The sequence below is a fragment of the Pangasianodon hypophthalmus genome, chromosome 20 (genome assembly GCF_027358585.1).
Source record: "Pangasianodon hypophthalmus isolate fPanHyp1 chromosome 20, fPanHyp1.pri, whole genome shotgun sequence".
Lineage (NCBI taxonomy): Eukaryota > Metazoa > Chordata > Actinopteri > Siluriformes > Pangasiidae > Pangasianodon > Pangasianodon hypophthalmus.
In genome coordinates, this window is record NC_069729.1 from 8011545 (window position 1) to 8028859 (window position 17315).

The window sequence follows — 17315 nt, forward strand, 5'->3', positions numbered from 1 at the left end:
TAAAGTCTTAATTGCCACATCTATCCTTTTTTTAACATCTGACCAGCTTTTATTAAGTCTTTTATTGTAGAGACATAAATCTACTGAGCAGATGAATGTTTCATTAGCAAGATTCATCATCTGCATAAAAACTGCTGGTATAAACACAGACAAACTCATCAGAAGTAATAGGCTAGAATTTTTCCCCAATGAAAATCCTATTCAGAAAGCCCATTCAGTGTAATACTTCTGACTCATGAAAGGCTCAGCAAAAAGTTGACTGAGTCATTAAAGAACTATAAAAACAGAATAAATATTACAAGAGTTAAACTAGTGTTTCTCACCATGTTTTAGAAAATGAACAGAAAAAAGCAAAGTCGGCGGCAGCAGCAGAATTCTCTAGAAACGTCACAAAATTCAGTTCAGATAACGTAGTTATGACTAAAGTCAGTCTCAACATGAAACAGCTTTATTTACACTGACTGGTAAGCTAATAAATCTAATAGGATAATACTATTCAGGCATCTCCGGACATCCTTAATGATTATTACCAATTCCCATGGTATAAGATCTAAATTGTATTAATATCCACTGCCAGTTAAAGGGTTGGAACATCCTTTATTATAGCACATTTGTTTAAATGACTGCATTTCAAATACTCTAAAATTTGAATTGGAACAGATTAGATCTAATCAAAAAGCCAACAATATCACTTTATCACACCACATGTTTGTTTTTATGGATAATACTAGCTCTGTCTGAGTATTTCATCTATAGGTTTTGCTGATTCACCATCCAGATGTGTTTTCCTTTGACAAAGCACTCATTTAGAGTTGCATTAGGATACGAGTGTGAGCAGTAAGGTTAATAATGATTTAGGCTGCCTTATTTATTTGCAATTCGGTATCATTTCATTTGGTCTGTGGCAATAACAGTGATGGATGGAATAACAGATGTAAGCGCTCATGTGTAATAAGTGCTTTGTGGATCTTCAGTGAAGACCGGCTGCTTTGGATTTTTATCTTTTATTAGAACTGCTTATCAACTGTTTATCAAGCACGTGCCATTTTGGTAGACTATACATTTATGTTAGGAACACAGAAAAACTGGCAGAAAAAGGTCCTTTTGAATCTGTATAGGTGATTGTTCTGTCTAAATAAACTTCATTTTAGCTTGTTGTGGGTGAGACGATATAAGAATGAAAAACAGTTTTAAAAAAATCTTTACAAACTTGTTCATTTACACGGGCTATATATTTCCTGAAGATTTTTTTAAAAATTTTTTTTATAGTAGGTACAGAGATACCCTGGAAAACACCTTACTGAACCCCACCCCACCCCATGTAAAACTAATTCCCACTGAATAGGGCAATTTGTTATAAAGTTCTTAAACCAGAACTACAGTCAACTACATACAAACTAACTTCTTTGTTACAGAAGTATTTTAAATCATGTTTGCCAGTAGAAGAAAGTATGGCTCTGATTTTCCACCAAGCTAAAGCGACTGTCAATAGTTTGAAGTGCTAGATCTTGATTTATTATTTTAATCACCTTATTAAATATATTTCTGTTGTATTCTATATCATTTTTAAGAATACTGGTATTGCCAGAGTTGAGAGAACACGATATGGTGCCAGTACCACCTACGACCAACCCAAAGAGCCATGTGCTAAGTGTTCCCCGAAGTCTTACCAGCAAAAAGCAAGGTGAAGGTGACAGCCAGCTGGTAGACGGCGTGGCCCAGGATGTTCTTCATCATGGTTCTGGAGATGAGTGGCTTGTTTCGGCCGTACGGTTTGCGCAGCAGCAGGGCCTCAGTGGGTGGTTCAGTGGCCAGAGCCAGAGAGGCCAGTGTGTCCATGATCAGATTGACCCAGAGCATCTGCACTGCTTTTAGCGGAGAGTCCTATGACACGCGCACACACACACACACACACATACTCATTAACAAACCGGACTCTACACAACAGAAAACACAAAAGGACACAGACCAGAGAAGGCAGACTGTCTAACAGTCTTCCGATTCCATTAGTCCATTATCATCATCAATCTAACCAGATTAGCATACACACAGAGACAATAAACAATGCAGCACAGCATTATTAACAACAGCTCCTGTTTTTTGCTTCAGCTTTTCTGTGGTTTTACACGTACAAGCTTATAGACAAAACATATAAATAATTATATATTATAAACATATATATATTTATATATGTTATATATTATAAACATATTAAAATCATGTTATAAACTCATTTCAATCAGTCATGCAAATATACATTTTTAAGTTTTATTTAAAAAATAACTAATTAGTTGTTTTTTTAATTTTATTAGTTTATATAGCCTATTTGTCATGATTTGCATATGCACACATATCTGACTGCTGCCATTATTATTATTATTATTTTTATTATTATTATTATTACAGTTTGGTATCAAAGCTACAGGGACACCAAGTGTTTTTGGAAAGAAATCGGATGAAGCACTTGGCATTCTCTGCACTCTAGGCTTTCAGATGCTGAGCCATGTTTTCCCTGTGGCATCTAATTAGCTCACAAGGGTCAATTAAGACCCACAACAATGGCTCATGTGTCATAGCTTAGCTACTATCACGAAATCAGAGTTCTGTTCAGGCCAGAAGGTTGAGGTTCCACCTGTGTAATGCAGGCGCCGGTGAAAGCCACGATGACAGCCACTACGTTGACTGTGAGCTGAAACTGCAGGAATTTGGAGATGCTGTCGTAGACGTTACGGCCCCACATCACAGCCTTTACGATGCTGGTGAAGTTGTCGTCAGTCAGGATAATGTCAGAGGCTTCCTTAGCCACGTCAGTCCCAGCAATACCCTGAGGCGAGGAAGAGCAAACAAAACAGCTGATACAACAATACGCTCAAATGGTACTTGTTACTTAATCTTACGTTTTTATAATAAATTTTCAACTTCTCAGAAACTGCACATCTCTAAGAGTTTACACAGAATGGAGCGATAAACAAAACACTCTGTTGATGAGAGAGCTCAGAGAAGAATGACCAGACTGGTTCGAGATGACAGGAAGTCTACAGTAACTTAAATAACCACTCTTTACAACTGAGGTGAGCAGAAAAGCATCTACGAATTGCACAATAAACAAATAAATAATATGGTAAGATAAAACCAAAACATAAAAAAAAAACCCACTAAACAAATACAATATGGATAGTTCCATTTTTTGTGTCGATTGCTTGTATATGACGTGTAATTTACAATGTAGTATTTTGCATTTGTTGGTCACATTATATTGAAAAAGGATTGAACTTTATATATTCTATACAAAACTAATGCATTCAATCAAGTAATTCATCAAAAAAGAATGGATTAACAAGATCATACAATTTTCTCTCTTTAGCCTCAGACACTTTATAATTAACATTATAAATGGCTGATCTTATTCATATTGCTGCCCCCACATACTACTATCTAATCAGACTGTAAGCGTCTTCTAGGGAAATGACAATGTCTTGTTCAGGATAAACATGTTTCTCCGGGTACCAATTTATTCTCACAGCACCTTGGAACCTGCAGAGTTGTCCCTGCATGATTGCTGCTGATATTGGCAGAGGATGAGAACAGAGCCGCGCTGAGCCAGGCAACCCCCAGGAGCACCCGCAACCTGGTGCCAAACCTAACTCTCATCAAATAAACCGCACAGTGGCTCCAACGTAGCAACCGTCAACTATCATAAATAGGTTTATTATATCAAAGTAGCTATCAATTGAGTTTTAATCACACAAAAAGCATGCGGAGTGAATTTTAATGTGGCAGTGTGGTGTGTTTTGGAGACTGGACCTTTATGGGAAAATGGGCAATCAATTAAACTTGATATGAATAAAAGTCCTAAAGAACTGCAGTATAAAACACACAAAAGTTACCATAGCAAAGCCAACATCAGCCTTTTTGAGAGCAGGTCCGTCATTGGTTCCGTCACCCGTCACTGCCACCACCTGTCTCGTTCCTCCCACTGTGCTGTCAATGATGCCTGAAAAACAAGCACTCAGTCATACCTCCACTAAATGAATGAAAAGATAGTATGTTCAAGAACAATCAATGATGGCATGAGGATCACTGTTGTGAAATTCACATGAGGAGGCAATGAGCAGACATGCACTATAATCACTATCAGATACAAGGGCACTAAGCAGTGCTCAAAGCTATTTTTAAAGGAAGCTTCAGCTATAGTTTGGCTGATGAGCTACTTTGAAATTCCTTTTGTGCAGATTTGAATGACACGTCAGTGCCATATTTAAAGCAGAGAGTTGCATTAGTCGAAAGCCCTATCCGGGATCAAAAAGCTTGCCAAGGCCAAAAGGCCTTGCAAAGTTTTTGGGGAAAAGGAATCAAAGAAATAGATATGATTCCTTTTTACTTTTAAAAGGAACTGCAAATAAAACCATTTAAGTTTTTGTGTGACTTTGACTACCTTTGACCAGAGTGTGCTTGTCTGTTGGAGAAGAACGGGCTAGTACACGCAGTTTGGGCCAGACTTTGTCAAGACGATCTTGTTCCACCTAAAGGCCAGGAGGACAAAAAAAAAATAAAAAATCAAACATCAAAACACAAATAAAAATGTCACAAAAAATAAAGGTACAATACTAACACTAATCTTGTGAATGTTGTAAATTAGCAGTCAAACAGCATGAATCACATTTAGATGCTCAAATTTACTCATCTGCTGTGCTAGCATTTTTCAAAATTAATCCTCAACTGAAAAAGAATCCACGTGTTGCAATGACAGTTTACACTTTTAATAGTGCCCAGGAACATACTGATAATGCCTAGATGAGTTTATATGAATCTATGACGTCTATTTGGATAAATACGTTTTGGAAACCAGAAAAAAAAATTCTGAAAAATAATAATAATAATAAAAATAATTTCCCTTTCGGGATCAATAAAGTCCTCAATTCTATTCAAACTGGTAAAAGCATTTGACAAAAAATTAAACCATCTAAATCAAAGTCTGAAGTCTGAAACACACTCTATACGTGTGGCACTCTGGGAAAATCAGAAAGACAGATGTCGCTGTGGCTAAATTCTGACAAAAATAACAAAACATTTATTTTTTTGCCTATAACATACTCTGACACCTATACTTTAAAACAACAAATACACTATATGGCCAAAGGCTCATATAGTGATCATCACACCCATATGTTGAACATCCCATTTCAGATTTATTCCCCCTTTGCTGTTATAATAACCTTATAACCGCCACTCTTTTGGGAGCAAGGCATTCTGCCACAAGAGCAGTAGTCAGGTCAGGCAGGTGAGGAGGCTCGGAGTGCAGTCTGCATTCCAATTCATCCCAAAAGTGTTCAGTGGGGTTGAGGTCAGAGCTCTGTTCAGGCCACTCAAGTTCTTCCACTCCAACCATTGCAAACCATGTCTTCATGGACCTCACTTCACGCACAGGGGCATTGTCTTGCTTGAACAGGTTTGGCCTAGGTCCCTTAGTTCTAGTAAAGGGAAACTGCAAGCTACAGCATGCAAAGTCATCCTCTACAGGTGGGCATTTCTAATTTTGTGGCAACAGTTTGGGGAAGAACCACATATAGGTGCGATGGTCAGATGTCCACAAAGTTTTGATCACATAGTCTAGATTTCCCCAACACAATCTAGAACTTGCATAGGATTGCTGCAAACATTACAGTGGATAAATAATTACACTGGGCTACAAAAAGTCAGTCTCCTTCAATGTAACTCAACTGCTAACTTGCTAGCTAAGTAAGCTTTCCTTATAAAGTAAAAATAATGCTTTCATAAAGCTGTTGGTTACATGCCATAGCTAAACAGCCATAAGCCTAATAGTTTAAACAGCCTATCAGTTGTTAAAATTATCCATGATGCAACTGTGCCATCACTGATATTGTAGAGATCGCAGTGGACAAAGTTGTAATGTTTGAATACTAATTTAAAAAAAAAAGGCGAAATTTAACCAACAGGACAAAACTCACTGAAAAGTATCAACCAGTGATTGGTTAATAAAAAAACAAAACAAATTTTGAACTTCACACAGATTACCATTAAATCAATATTTAAAAAACTGAAAGACTGTGGCAAAACCATGACTCTGCCTAGAGAGTGACTGGGTAAGAAGGGCATTAGTCAGAAAAGTAACCAAGGCCCCTTTTCCACTGACACAGTTCCAGTGCAGGTTCCTGGCCTGTGCCGTTCCGTACGTTTCCACCACAGAGAACGCAGTTCCAGGCTGGAAAAATCGGTTCCACCCCTGCCCTAAAAACTTGCTAAACTGGAACACCAGAACCAGTTATGTCAGGGGGCTGGTGCAGTGCAGGGGCGGGGAAATGTAGCAACACCAGGAAAAGTTTTCTGAACAACCACAGTGTTGTTTGCTAACTACAACACTAACATCTCCAGTAACTACTGCAATAGAAAAAAGGTACAAAATGTCTGAAAAAAGTAGTTCAGCAGTGGTCTATGACAGAAACGTGCATTCTACTGTTGATACGGTCTTCAACAGAGATCCAAGACAAACTAGAGAGCTTGCAACAGAAAAAAAAAAAAGGTGTACGAGGAGATACGGCAAGAAATGCTCAACGCTGGTTTCAGCTGGACGATTGAAAAAATCGTAAACAAACTCAATAAACTTAAGAAGGAGTACAGGGATCAGAAAAAGGAGCTCAGCAAAAGCAGCAGTGGGCAAAGGAAAAAACTGTACACTACAATGTTTTGGACTCTGTACTCAGACACTGACCGGCCAGTCAATTAACCAACGCATTTAATTCAGCGACTGGTCACGCAGTCACGTAAACAACAACTAGCAATGAAACCCGATACGTCACTGTTCCTTTCTCAAGTCTGTGGAAACTTGTGTCCAGTTCGTGATAGGCTGCAGTTTGCCCAGCCGAGCACTGGCCAAGAACTGGGTCCGGAACACGAACCATTTCGGCGGAAAAGAGGTACAAGAGACCATTACGCTCAACATGATGCTACCACCACCATGCTTCACTGATGGTGCTCTCAGAGTGATGAACAGCGTTAGGTTTCTGGCCAAAGGTCAATTTTGATCTTATCAGGCCAGAGTACTTTTTGCCACATATAATCTGAGTCTTTTAGTAAACATGTCTTTTAGTAAACTCCAAATGGGATTTTAAACAGCTCACCACTCTTTCACAAAGCTTTGTGGAGTGTGGAGCTCAACAACCCTAAATGATACTTTTTCCAAAACTTTGTCCTGGATTTGTTTTGATAGCTCCTTGGTCTTCATGATGCTGTTTGTTCTCTAACAAACACTGATGCCTTCCAGGAACAGGTATATTTATATTGAGATCATGTGACACTTTAATTGCACATAGGTCGACTCCATTCAACTAATTATGTGACTACTAATAGCAACTGTTGGCACCAGAATTAATTTAGGGGTTTCACAGCAACGGAGGTGAATATTTATGCAACCACAATGTCAAGATTTTGTATTTGTAAATAATTTTTCACACTATACTGGCCCTCTACCCCATGAGCCATGACATACTGTATGATCCCAACTAAGTCTGCTTTATTTCTAGGTTGCAACACTACAAAATGTGGAAAAGCTCAAGACGGGGTGAATATCAAGGCACTGTATAAAAACAATAGACTTTAAATCTGAAGTTCTTAATTTGACTACATCTGACGGATATCTTATGGACCTCTTATGGATAATTACTGGCCTAATATCTTTCAGTGATTTTTGCTTAGTGGTTGGTTTTCCACTAGGCTTCCTCACCTCTCCTTTGTCATTGCGGATTTGTTGGTTAAACTCTTTGCCTTCCAGGCACAGAAAGTCTTCTCCAGGCTGCAGGATGCCACATTTGGTAGCAATGGCACGGGCAGTGTTGATATTGTCACCTGTAACCATGCGCACGGTAATGCCTGCTCTCTGGCACTTAGCAATGGCCTCTGGAACCTATAGAGGAAGAAGGAATCACAAATGGAGTAAATGAAGTAAACAAAAGGATTAAAAGGATTAAAAATAAATGCTGTCTGAATCCATATTCACAAGCGGTGTATCACAAGTCCGGGACAAACCAATTTGCCTCCATGAAGACACTCAAGCTCCAAGCTGATATAAGGATTGAACAGGGTTATTAAGCTAAGCTAAGGAACGGCACGGCTTGTAAGTTATTGACTGGTCTCAGATCAGTGTGTTGTCTCGCCCTGAGTGGCTTCTTGGGTATGAGTGCGAGTCTCTAAACGGTAGGTGGTCACGGTATTTTAGTCGGTGTCTGTGTGTCGCCACGCCAGTCTGCGCTGCTCACTCAGCCGTAGGGCTGCCAACACATGGAGAGGCCAAAGAGTGGTGTGTGTACATGTATTTGTGCATGTGAGTGTGTGTGTGAGGCGTGGTGCAGCCCTCTGTAATTATCTGTGCTCAATCATCATACCCCCTTATTAGAACCAATAAGCTCATTTATTTATAGATGATTAAAAAGCTTGCAGTATGTGCACTGCGATGTCACACATAGTCTACAAAACCAATTAATGTCAAAGAAGATCTTAGCTATACTGTATTAGCCCATGAATTGATATAAATTCATTATGCCGGGCTGTGAATTCTTGGATATGACCATTAATGACCAAGGGTCAACTTAGTTTCATTCTAGAAAAAAAACTGGAAAAAAATGCCCCTGACTCTTTATCTGACACCTGCCATTATACAGTTACACATGACAACTCACTTGAGAGGAGCTGACATGTAAAACTCTCTCTGGGTATGCTCTGATTAGCATACCCAGTCTGTCACATCTAAAATAATTGATTCGTTGTCTTATTCTAGTCCTCTAGTCACCTTTTCAAAAACTAAATGACTATGCACACTATTAATTTTTACTTGTGGAGTAAAAATTCGATTTATCTTTTCCTTGGTAAAAAAAAAAAACCTGATTTGCAACATTACCATTTTAGACTAGTGTATTCAAGTGGTTAAATGCTGATATACAACAGTGGATATTTTGTCAAACCACACTTCAATAAACAGTCATGCATGCTAAAAAATTACATTTACAGCTAAAGGCTTTTTTAGACTATACTGTTAGCAACAAAAATAAATAAGTCATTGCAATAAATGTGAAAATAATAAAACTGTGCGTCATATTACACTATTTAAGGATGTAAACATTCTTAAAATACACTCTTGTTGACGACCTGGTGACAGACAAACCTCAGAAGAAATCATTGATTTTGGAACTGAGAGCACGCAGCATGGAAGCTCGTGTCTGTCCACAGAGCCCTCTTTCTATCTCAATGAGTAGTTTTCCTCAGATGGAGGATGTGATGTCTACAGAAGTGTCTGGGAAACAGTTGGTATGTGCTGATAATCTGACTCTAGACTAGTGACAAAAAAAAATTGGGCTCTTTCGCACAATGCTGGTCATGAAGGAATTCACTATGCCACAGTGTTAGGGTAGTCAACTAGTCTATGCCACCCCTAATTCTCACAGTGATCTGCCTCTTAGCAATTGCACAGCTTTTGATTTGTGTACCTAGGTCTTTTTCCAGTTAGGTCTGATAAAAGATTGGGGGTTACAATAGACTGAATCCATTATAACAGGACTGGGGAGTAGCCCATCAGTCCACAATTACACCTCCATTACGAGCTGTTAGAGAGTAACAGGTTGGGTTCAGTGGAGCAGTGCTTGCATAATGATGATGAAGAAACTGCTTTGAAGAGCAAGCTCAACTGGGATTCCCCGTTTGTGACGCTTCAGTGGCTTGGGAGGTAAAGATGTTCATCAAATGATGATTGTACAAGAAGAGCAAGGTAAAATCCTGGCTTATATCAATGCAGGCATCTTGGCAAGTCAATAAAATTCTCACCTCTGGACGGACAGGGTCTTCGATGCCCACCACGCAGATGCAGGTGAGGTCTGAAAGAATATCAGCCTCGTTGTCCCAGTTTGGCTCCTCGCCCGTGAATTCCCTCGTAGCTACGCAGATGGTCCTCAAGCCGTCACAGGCCATGGGTTCGATCACTTTCCGCACCATCTCATCCCGGTCCTTGGGCTTGAAGACCCGAGGCTGACCTGCAGCGTCCAGAATGTAGGAACACCTGGCACGGACCCCAACAAAGAGGGTTTAATATTACACTGCATTAAGTGCTCAAAATAGATGCTCAAAACACACAGTGGCTGCTATCCAGTACTATACATAGAGATTACCACATATGTTGCAGAGCACAGAGGATATAAAATCAATATCACTTGGGTCCATTAGTAGTGGAGACTACTCGATGACCTGATGTAGCACAAAAACAGAACAGGGAGGATCTAGACAGAGAAAGAGCTGAAAGCAGATGAGAAAAGAAATCTGTGTACTTGCGGAGGATGATCTCGGAGGCGCCTTTGCTGTACATGCGGAATCCTGAGCCGTCTGCATTTTTCAGCACAGTGCTCATGCTCTTGCGTGATGAATTGAAGGTGTAGACCTTGTACAGCTTCTCCTCAGGAATCTCATCGCGGATGGGCTGGTAATCTCTCTTCAGCTCCAGAACCAGTCCCAGGAGGGCACATTCAGTCTTATTACCCACATGCCTTGGTAGACCACCTTCATGCTCTGGTGACTGCAAAAAAGAAAGAAATAAATACAATTTAACAGGTGAAGTGAGGTTGAAGATCTAAAAAAGTTATACTGCCAAGTACAAATAAAGGGCTCCAAAAACACTATGAAATGCACAAATGTTTACTAAAAGAAGTGCAAATTACAGTTTATTTGAACGCAAACTCAAAAATATGATCTTTGAAATGGTGGGTGTGGCCAACTTAACTGCCAATCTGCTAAGGATGTTCAAGCAAATGAACAAAGCACACCTAGTGATAACACAACATAAACATCTGTTTTGTGCATCTTCCTGTCAACAAATGATCTAAAAGCATTTGCCACATTTATTAAAATGCACATTCCTGACACAGCTCATTTGTATTTAGTGACGCCCACAAAACTCCACAAAAGGTAAAGCTCACGGAAGGCTGGAAACACAAAAGGACAACTAAACGGGGAAAGAAAAGGCAGGAAGGTGGAAGTGCAAGTAATTCTGACTCACTTTTATGCCAATAAAAAATATTTTGCTGTGTAACAGTACCTGAAGAGGTCAAATCTGAAGGGGCGGGGGGGAGGGGAGGGGGTGTACACTGTACCCAGGTTATCATGGACACAATGGAATTGACTTATAAGCGAGTTTTTATCCTACAAGGGAAAATCTACTGGTCTTTAAACCTCCATTCCCTCATTAGCATCGCATGCAGTGATGAACCTACCAACCTTCCGGCGTTTGTTTTCGTGTAGACTAGCATAGAACTAGCGGAACTAGCACGAAGATCTGCTTTTGATAGAGGCTTTAAAGCATTTTTATCCGTCACTCTGGATGATCCATACATAAAAGTGCAGTAATCCTGGCAAATATTGTGATCTAAAGCCAATCAAATGAGATTTTAAGATAAGCTAGTTAGTCTTCTTATGTGTAAATTTACACACACAAGTGGGATATGAATGCTTTTCTGAAATTACAGTATTTTCACGAACACCAAATTTCATGTGTAAATGCTCCTATGAACTATATATTTATGAATAAATACATTTGTATACAGCTTCATAAATGAAGCCCATTGTTTGTTACAAGGGCTTTTGAATTTCACACAAACACATAAATGGAGCATGTGTCTTTTCTCTTCAGCTACTGGGTTTAATAACATTAATTAATTGATTGATTAATTGATTAATTGGTAGATAGATCGTGATCTTAACATAACCTGTCACACCATGGACATTTGAACTATGCAATGATGGAAAATGATTCCTTATCTATTATGACTTTTGCTATAACTACAGTAAAATTCTGGACTTACCAACAAGGTCCTGGTAATCTAAGGGGTTAAGGTTTTTTGTTTTTTTTTTTTGGTCCAAAATATAATCAGAAGACATCAGTGTGACTCAGCAGGCAAAATTGCTTCCTCAATCACTGACAATAAATACATCAGAAGTGGAGAAAACAAGTTCATTAGCTATCCCCACAGGCAAGTTCCAATGCACTTGCCCACTCCCATGTTTTGTTTGCCTGAAAACCTAAACTGTTTATGACAAAAAGTAAAAAAGATATAATTTTCTAACATATGGTGAGCTAGTTAGCTCCATGAACCCAGACTAAGAGTAACAAACAAGTACATGATCATTATAACCTTCTAACAATATTCTAATATACCTTCTAGCATAGCACATAGTGTGTGCACCTTCAACGAAACGTATTGGCCAACATTTCAGCTATGAGATGTGTTCTGTCCCTGCACTGCATATAAAAGATATAAATCAATCTGACTAAAACCTTTATGTATTTTGTGATATGTTTCAACTGTGACGTATTTGTGCTAGCAGGGGAGCTGACGGCTTTGTGGCAAACTTTTTTTTTTCTTGGTCAGTGTCTCCACATATCAGATACCTGCATGCTCCTGTTTGTGTCACCCACGCATGTTATTTACCTCTAATAAAAACTGGTCTCCTGATTCTCCTTCCTTGCATCTCAGCTGATGTGTGTAGCGCAGCAGGTGGTGGGATTTGGAACGATTAGCTCGTGCTATAGTTACAGTAGCAAGATGCGTCATGAAGTGTCTTAGCTACGCGCCAGATGAAAACTTGTTTCGTGAACGTCAATAAGGAGTAGGGCTTTTTCTTTTATTTGCTAATAGCCCAGATATGAAATTCACATTGGAGTCCAGGCTACTAATTCATACGTGTTTCGTACATGTGCCATGTTTCTACTCTTATATAAAACAAGATCAGTATTCAGTATCAGCGCTGATACAACAGAAAGTTCAGCATTTGAAAGGGAAGCTCCCCTAAAAGCATTTCCACAAAATAAAAGCACAAAATAAAGAGTGAGACACGACCACACTAACTACTAATATGTTGCAGGTAATTGCAAATGTTTATGCTGACCACATACTAAAACTCACTTATATGTTTGGCTAAGGGTTCGTTCGGTTTTGTGGAACGCAAAAACACAAAAGGGCCTTTCGCACCGCTTTAGTTCCAGAACTAAATTTACAGTACTAAAGTACTGGGCGATTTTGCGCGAACTATTTCTCAGTACCGTTTAAAGGGTTGCATTCGCACCGACAGTGGGCACTAGGAAGTGACATAAGCTGGTCGACAGCGACGTCATTTGTGCGCGGCGTTCAACAACGGAAACAAAGAAGAACGACGTAAACAACCAGAGGATGGAGGACGCTGTGATCGGAGCTGTGTTTTTGTTGTATCTCGCGTCCATCTATCGCTGTTCACCATACTTGCGAAATAAGTCGACACTACAGTATGTTTACACGACGTTTTAAATCATGGCGGGTGAGGGCGTTTTCGTACGCGTTTGGCCAATCAACGTCTACTTACATCACGGATAGTACCAGTTGTGCTGGTTAGACCCTGCTCCGGAGTAGGAGCTAATTTGGTTCTCGAAAAAGGCAGTCTGGTACTAAAATTACACCCACTTCCGGAGGTGGGAAAACGCCAAAAAGTGGGTAGTTCCACAATTAGTTCAGGTACTATGAAAAGGTTCCCGCGGTGCGAAAGGCCCTATATATGGGGTGAGAATGTCACGGCTGCTCTCAAGCTGATGCAAAGGACGAAAGGACGAAGGAGTCAATTACTTACACAGAGCACAAGAAAGTAGAGGCAAAAAAAGTTGGCTTGAACTGAAAACATTCACTCAAGTGTCTTCCTCAAGGCCACAGTTCTCATTAAGAGAAAGCTGACATATTGCCAAAAACACTTCACAAGCAGACCCTCTTCAAGGTTAACCCATAAATGACACACTACATTTTTATAGCTCTTCAGCCAAAGAAGGACAGCAAGTTTAAAAAGGACAAATGTGAGCAAATGAACCGAGTATGGCTCCTCAGGGATATAAATGGAAAAAAAATAAAAATCTAAAAGTTAAAAGGGCTACATAAAAAAATTGGATTAAAATCAAGATCAAGATTTGAGATTTGTTTCTCAGTATAATCTGATGCATGAAAAGTGTACATTCTGCACCACTTGCATTTGTAATTACATTATTTCATCCGATTGACCTCAATTTATGTACAGCAAGAAAAGGAAAGAAACAAAAGCGTGAGAACATCTTAAAACAAATCATTTAGCAAATATTTAATATGTTCTGAACAATAAATTCCCAATTACTAAACAATGACTAAATGAACAAAACACATATACGGGGTGAGTGAGTCACGGCTGCACTCACTGCCTCACTCTTAACTTTATAAGTGTTTATCAAGAACGATTTTCACCCACGAGTAGCTTATTATCCTCGTCAGAAACATTGCCATGACTAATTATTTAACCAGCCGTTAATACTGCTAGTGTCCTGTGGTGAGAGTTTCCTTTAAACTTTGAGAGGAGACACTTTTTTTTTTTTTTTTTAACCAGAGTGCTATTGAACTGTGGACTCTGACTGGTCAGAAGTTCAGATAATTTTCTATTCAACAGATCTGTAATTCAAATCATGGGTTTCTACTGAAGTGTTCACTGTAATACTGGTTTCTATAGCAACAACTCATTCAAAGGGACTCGTATAGCAGTCGCTTCACAATAATCTAAGGTTAATAATAAAAGGATTAAAAATAGTGCTAGGAACAAAGAAAAACATATCAGCGTTAATTTGGTGAAGTGTTCTACAAGGAGATGTTTATTTAATATTTATAGAGGAGTTTCAGCATCAGTGCTTTGTAAGGGTCAGAAGACTTTCTGGTTTCTCTCCAACATGCCAAGCTGCGTCTTATTAACTTCAAGAAGGCAGGTGAGGTTTATAGCCGCTACAATGCAATTGATAACAGGAACTAACTATGTTTCATGGACATTCCACACCATTGAATGTAACTACACTAATTATCCTCTTTATTAAGAACACCTGTACACCTGCTCAATCAAACAGAATGGTGTGGGGAAAATAAATAAATAAATAAAAATTCCAGCGGGTTGCAAGTTCTGCAACTTTGTTCAGAGAGGTCAAAGGAGAATGGCCAGACTGGTTCGAGCTGACAGGAAACTACTGTATCCCAAATAATCACTCTTTACAACCACGTTGTGCAGAAAAGCATATCAGAACGCACAACATGCCAAACTTTGAGGTGGATCAGCTACAACAGCACAACACAACATCGGGGTTCACAAAAGGAATCTGAGGCTACAGTGGGTACAGACTGACAGAAACTGCACTGCTGAAGGTTGGAAAACTGTTGCCTGGTCTTTTTCCAGGCTTCAACTGTCTTATTGCGGTGAGCCTGTGATCACTGTAGCTTCAGATTCTGTATGAACGGGTAAAAAGATGACGTTGTTCATTATTAATTATTTTTTTAAAAAATGTAATCATTGGCAAATTGTTGTGGTATAAGAGGAATGAAACATAAGAGGTACATGCTGCTGGAACATAACTAACTTTGAGGCGGTAATAATAACTTCTTTTCCTTCTAATCCTTACAGACTAAATAGTATTTTTTTTGCTCATAATACAGGACATTGGTGTACAAATGTGCCGTCAATTTGGTAATTTGTTCATTCAAAATGCAGAAGAGCTATCATTCATGAACATCCACTAGGAAAATGTACTGTAGTTACCACTCTCTGCAACAGTAACAAGGCTGGTCTGATGCAATGTAAATAATTTAATAAATATGCATTTTATTCCTTACGAAATTGGCGCATCAATGATTAGAGAGTCAGAAACATGATCTCTAGATTAGGTGAAACAGCACAAAAGACTACAACAAAACAAGGACATTATAAAAACTCTCTCTCTCACCAGGATCTTGGTGGTGTAGGCCGAGTTGATGGAGATGCTGTTAACAATGAGCTCCAGAATCTCAGGTTTGATGGCCTCAGGCTCCGGAACTTTCTTGTAGTGTGTGTCACCTATGTAGGCCTGCACCACGGTCATGCGGTTCATGGTGAGTGTGCCGGTCTTGTCAGAACAGATGGCTGTGGCATTGCCCATGGTCTCGCAGGCATCCAGGTGCCTCACCAGGTTGTTGTCTTTCATCATTTTCTGTTGAAAGGAAAAACAGAGCGTGACCCAGTTTGAGCAGAGTGATGGCCCTCGGCAGCAGGTTCAATTCCATGTTACGAGTGTGTCAATGAGTTAGTCAAGAAACACACTTCATATGGTTAAGATCTCTGCCGGTAATGGAGCAATGCCATCAATCAAGTTGCACTAATGTAGTACAGCAAAAATTAAAGTAAATGCTACGTAACAAGTTGACACTACGTAACCTGTAATAAGGTTTTTATATTTAGCTTGCACACTTAACCTTAAGTAGTAACTTAAAAATGAAAATAAGCTTAAATGAAACAGTTAACTGCGTTTGGATTCTCCTCCCTCTTTTCCCGTTTTTCAGTTGTGTCTGAGATTTCATGTGCTTATTGCAGATGATTAATTATTTAGAGAACCTGAGGAATGACTGACCACCTGACTCATAACAGTTGTTGGGTTTCAGCCTTAAACCTGATTTACAGCTAAGTTTTAGAGTCTATTTGATTATTTTCTACAGTTTCATGGGCAGTTGCTTCAACAGGTCAATTTTTTTGTTTTTTCCCCAGGACATTATAAAGCTGCTACACCAGCACCATGCATGTTAGAACTACTGTGTGAATCAAGAACACATTTCCAATGCAACACCATGTATGTACAACATCCCTCATAAATAGCTATCAGAAATAGCAGTTAGAAGAAAATGGCTGAACATTTTGACTATATTGACAAAATCGATGAGAATGAAACCTATGTTTGCCAACGTATTCTTAGATATTTACAGCACCACTGGGGTTTGTGTGTGTCTTTGACTTAACGGGGTTAATAATGCTCACATATATTATGAGTCAAAATCAAACTATGGCTCTTGAAATATCAGAAATTACAGAACGTGGAAGCTAACATGCATACCTGCACATTTATTTATTTATTTTTACAAATTTAAAGGCTGCTTATTGAATCAGCAAAGTAAATGTAATATGTGACGAATATATCCCAATTCGATTAATTCGCATTCATGTTAAAATTCTGCTTTAAATGTATAGTCACTGAACAATGAACCTAGTAGTTTGAAAATATAATATTTAAACAAACATAGCTCCTTTCCTTTACTGTCACACTGCCACAGCAAACGTCCAAATGTCACGCTGCCACAGCACATGCTTATTACATGTTCATGTCACCTCAAAATGAAGGTAATTACAATATGACGGCTAGGAGAGTCTACAGACCTGATCATGTTGTTTCTATGGATACCTTAAAGTCAAACAGAAAGTTACATGACACTATTTAT

At 39.0% G+C, this 17315-nt stretch overlaps 1 protein-coding gene across 5 annotated transcripts in view; it reads right to left on the reverse strand.

The window, feature by feature from the left end:
* The window catches only part of atp2b4 (ATPase plasma membrane Ca2+ transporting 4), a 115401-nt gene that overhangs the window by 23732 nt on the left and 74354 nt on the right, over nucleotides 1-17315 (reverse strand). For all 5 annotated transcript variants that reach the window (XM_053227074.1, XM_026935659.3, XM_034314465.2 and 2 more), the window contains 8 exons: nucleotides 15797-16039; nucleotides 10329-10573; nucleotides 9832-10063; nucleotides 7742-7921; nucleotides 4436-4523; nucleotides 3888-3994; nucleotides 2633-2824; nucleotides 1671-1884 (listed from right to left, as the gene is read on the reverse strand). In XM_053227074.1, the coding sequence (XP_053083049.1) occupies nucleotides 1671-1884; nucleotides 2633-2824; nucleotides 3888-3994; nucleotides 4436-4523; nucleotides 7742-7921; nucleotides 9832-10063; nucleotides 10329-10573; nucleotides 15797-16039 (1501 nt within the window). The remainder of the gene's footprint in view (nucleotides 1-1670; nucleotides 1885-2632; nucleotides 2825-3887; nucleotides 3995-4435; nucleotides 4524-7741; nucleotides 7922-9831; nucleotides 10064-10328; nucleotides 10574-15796; nucleotides 16040-17315) is intronic.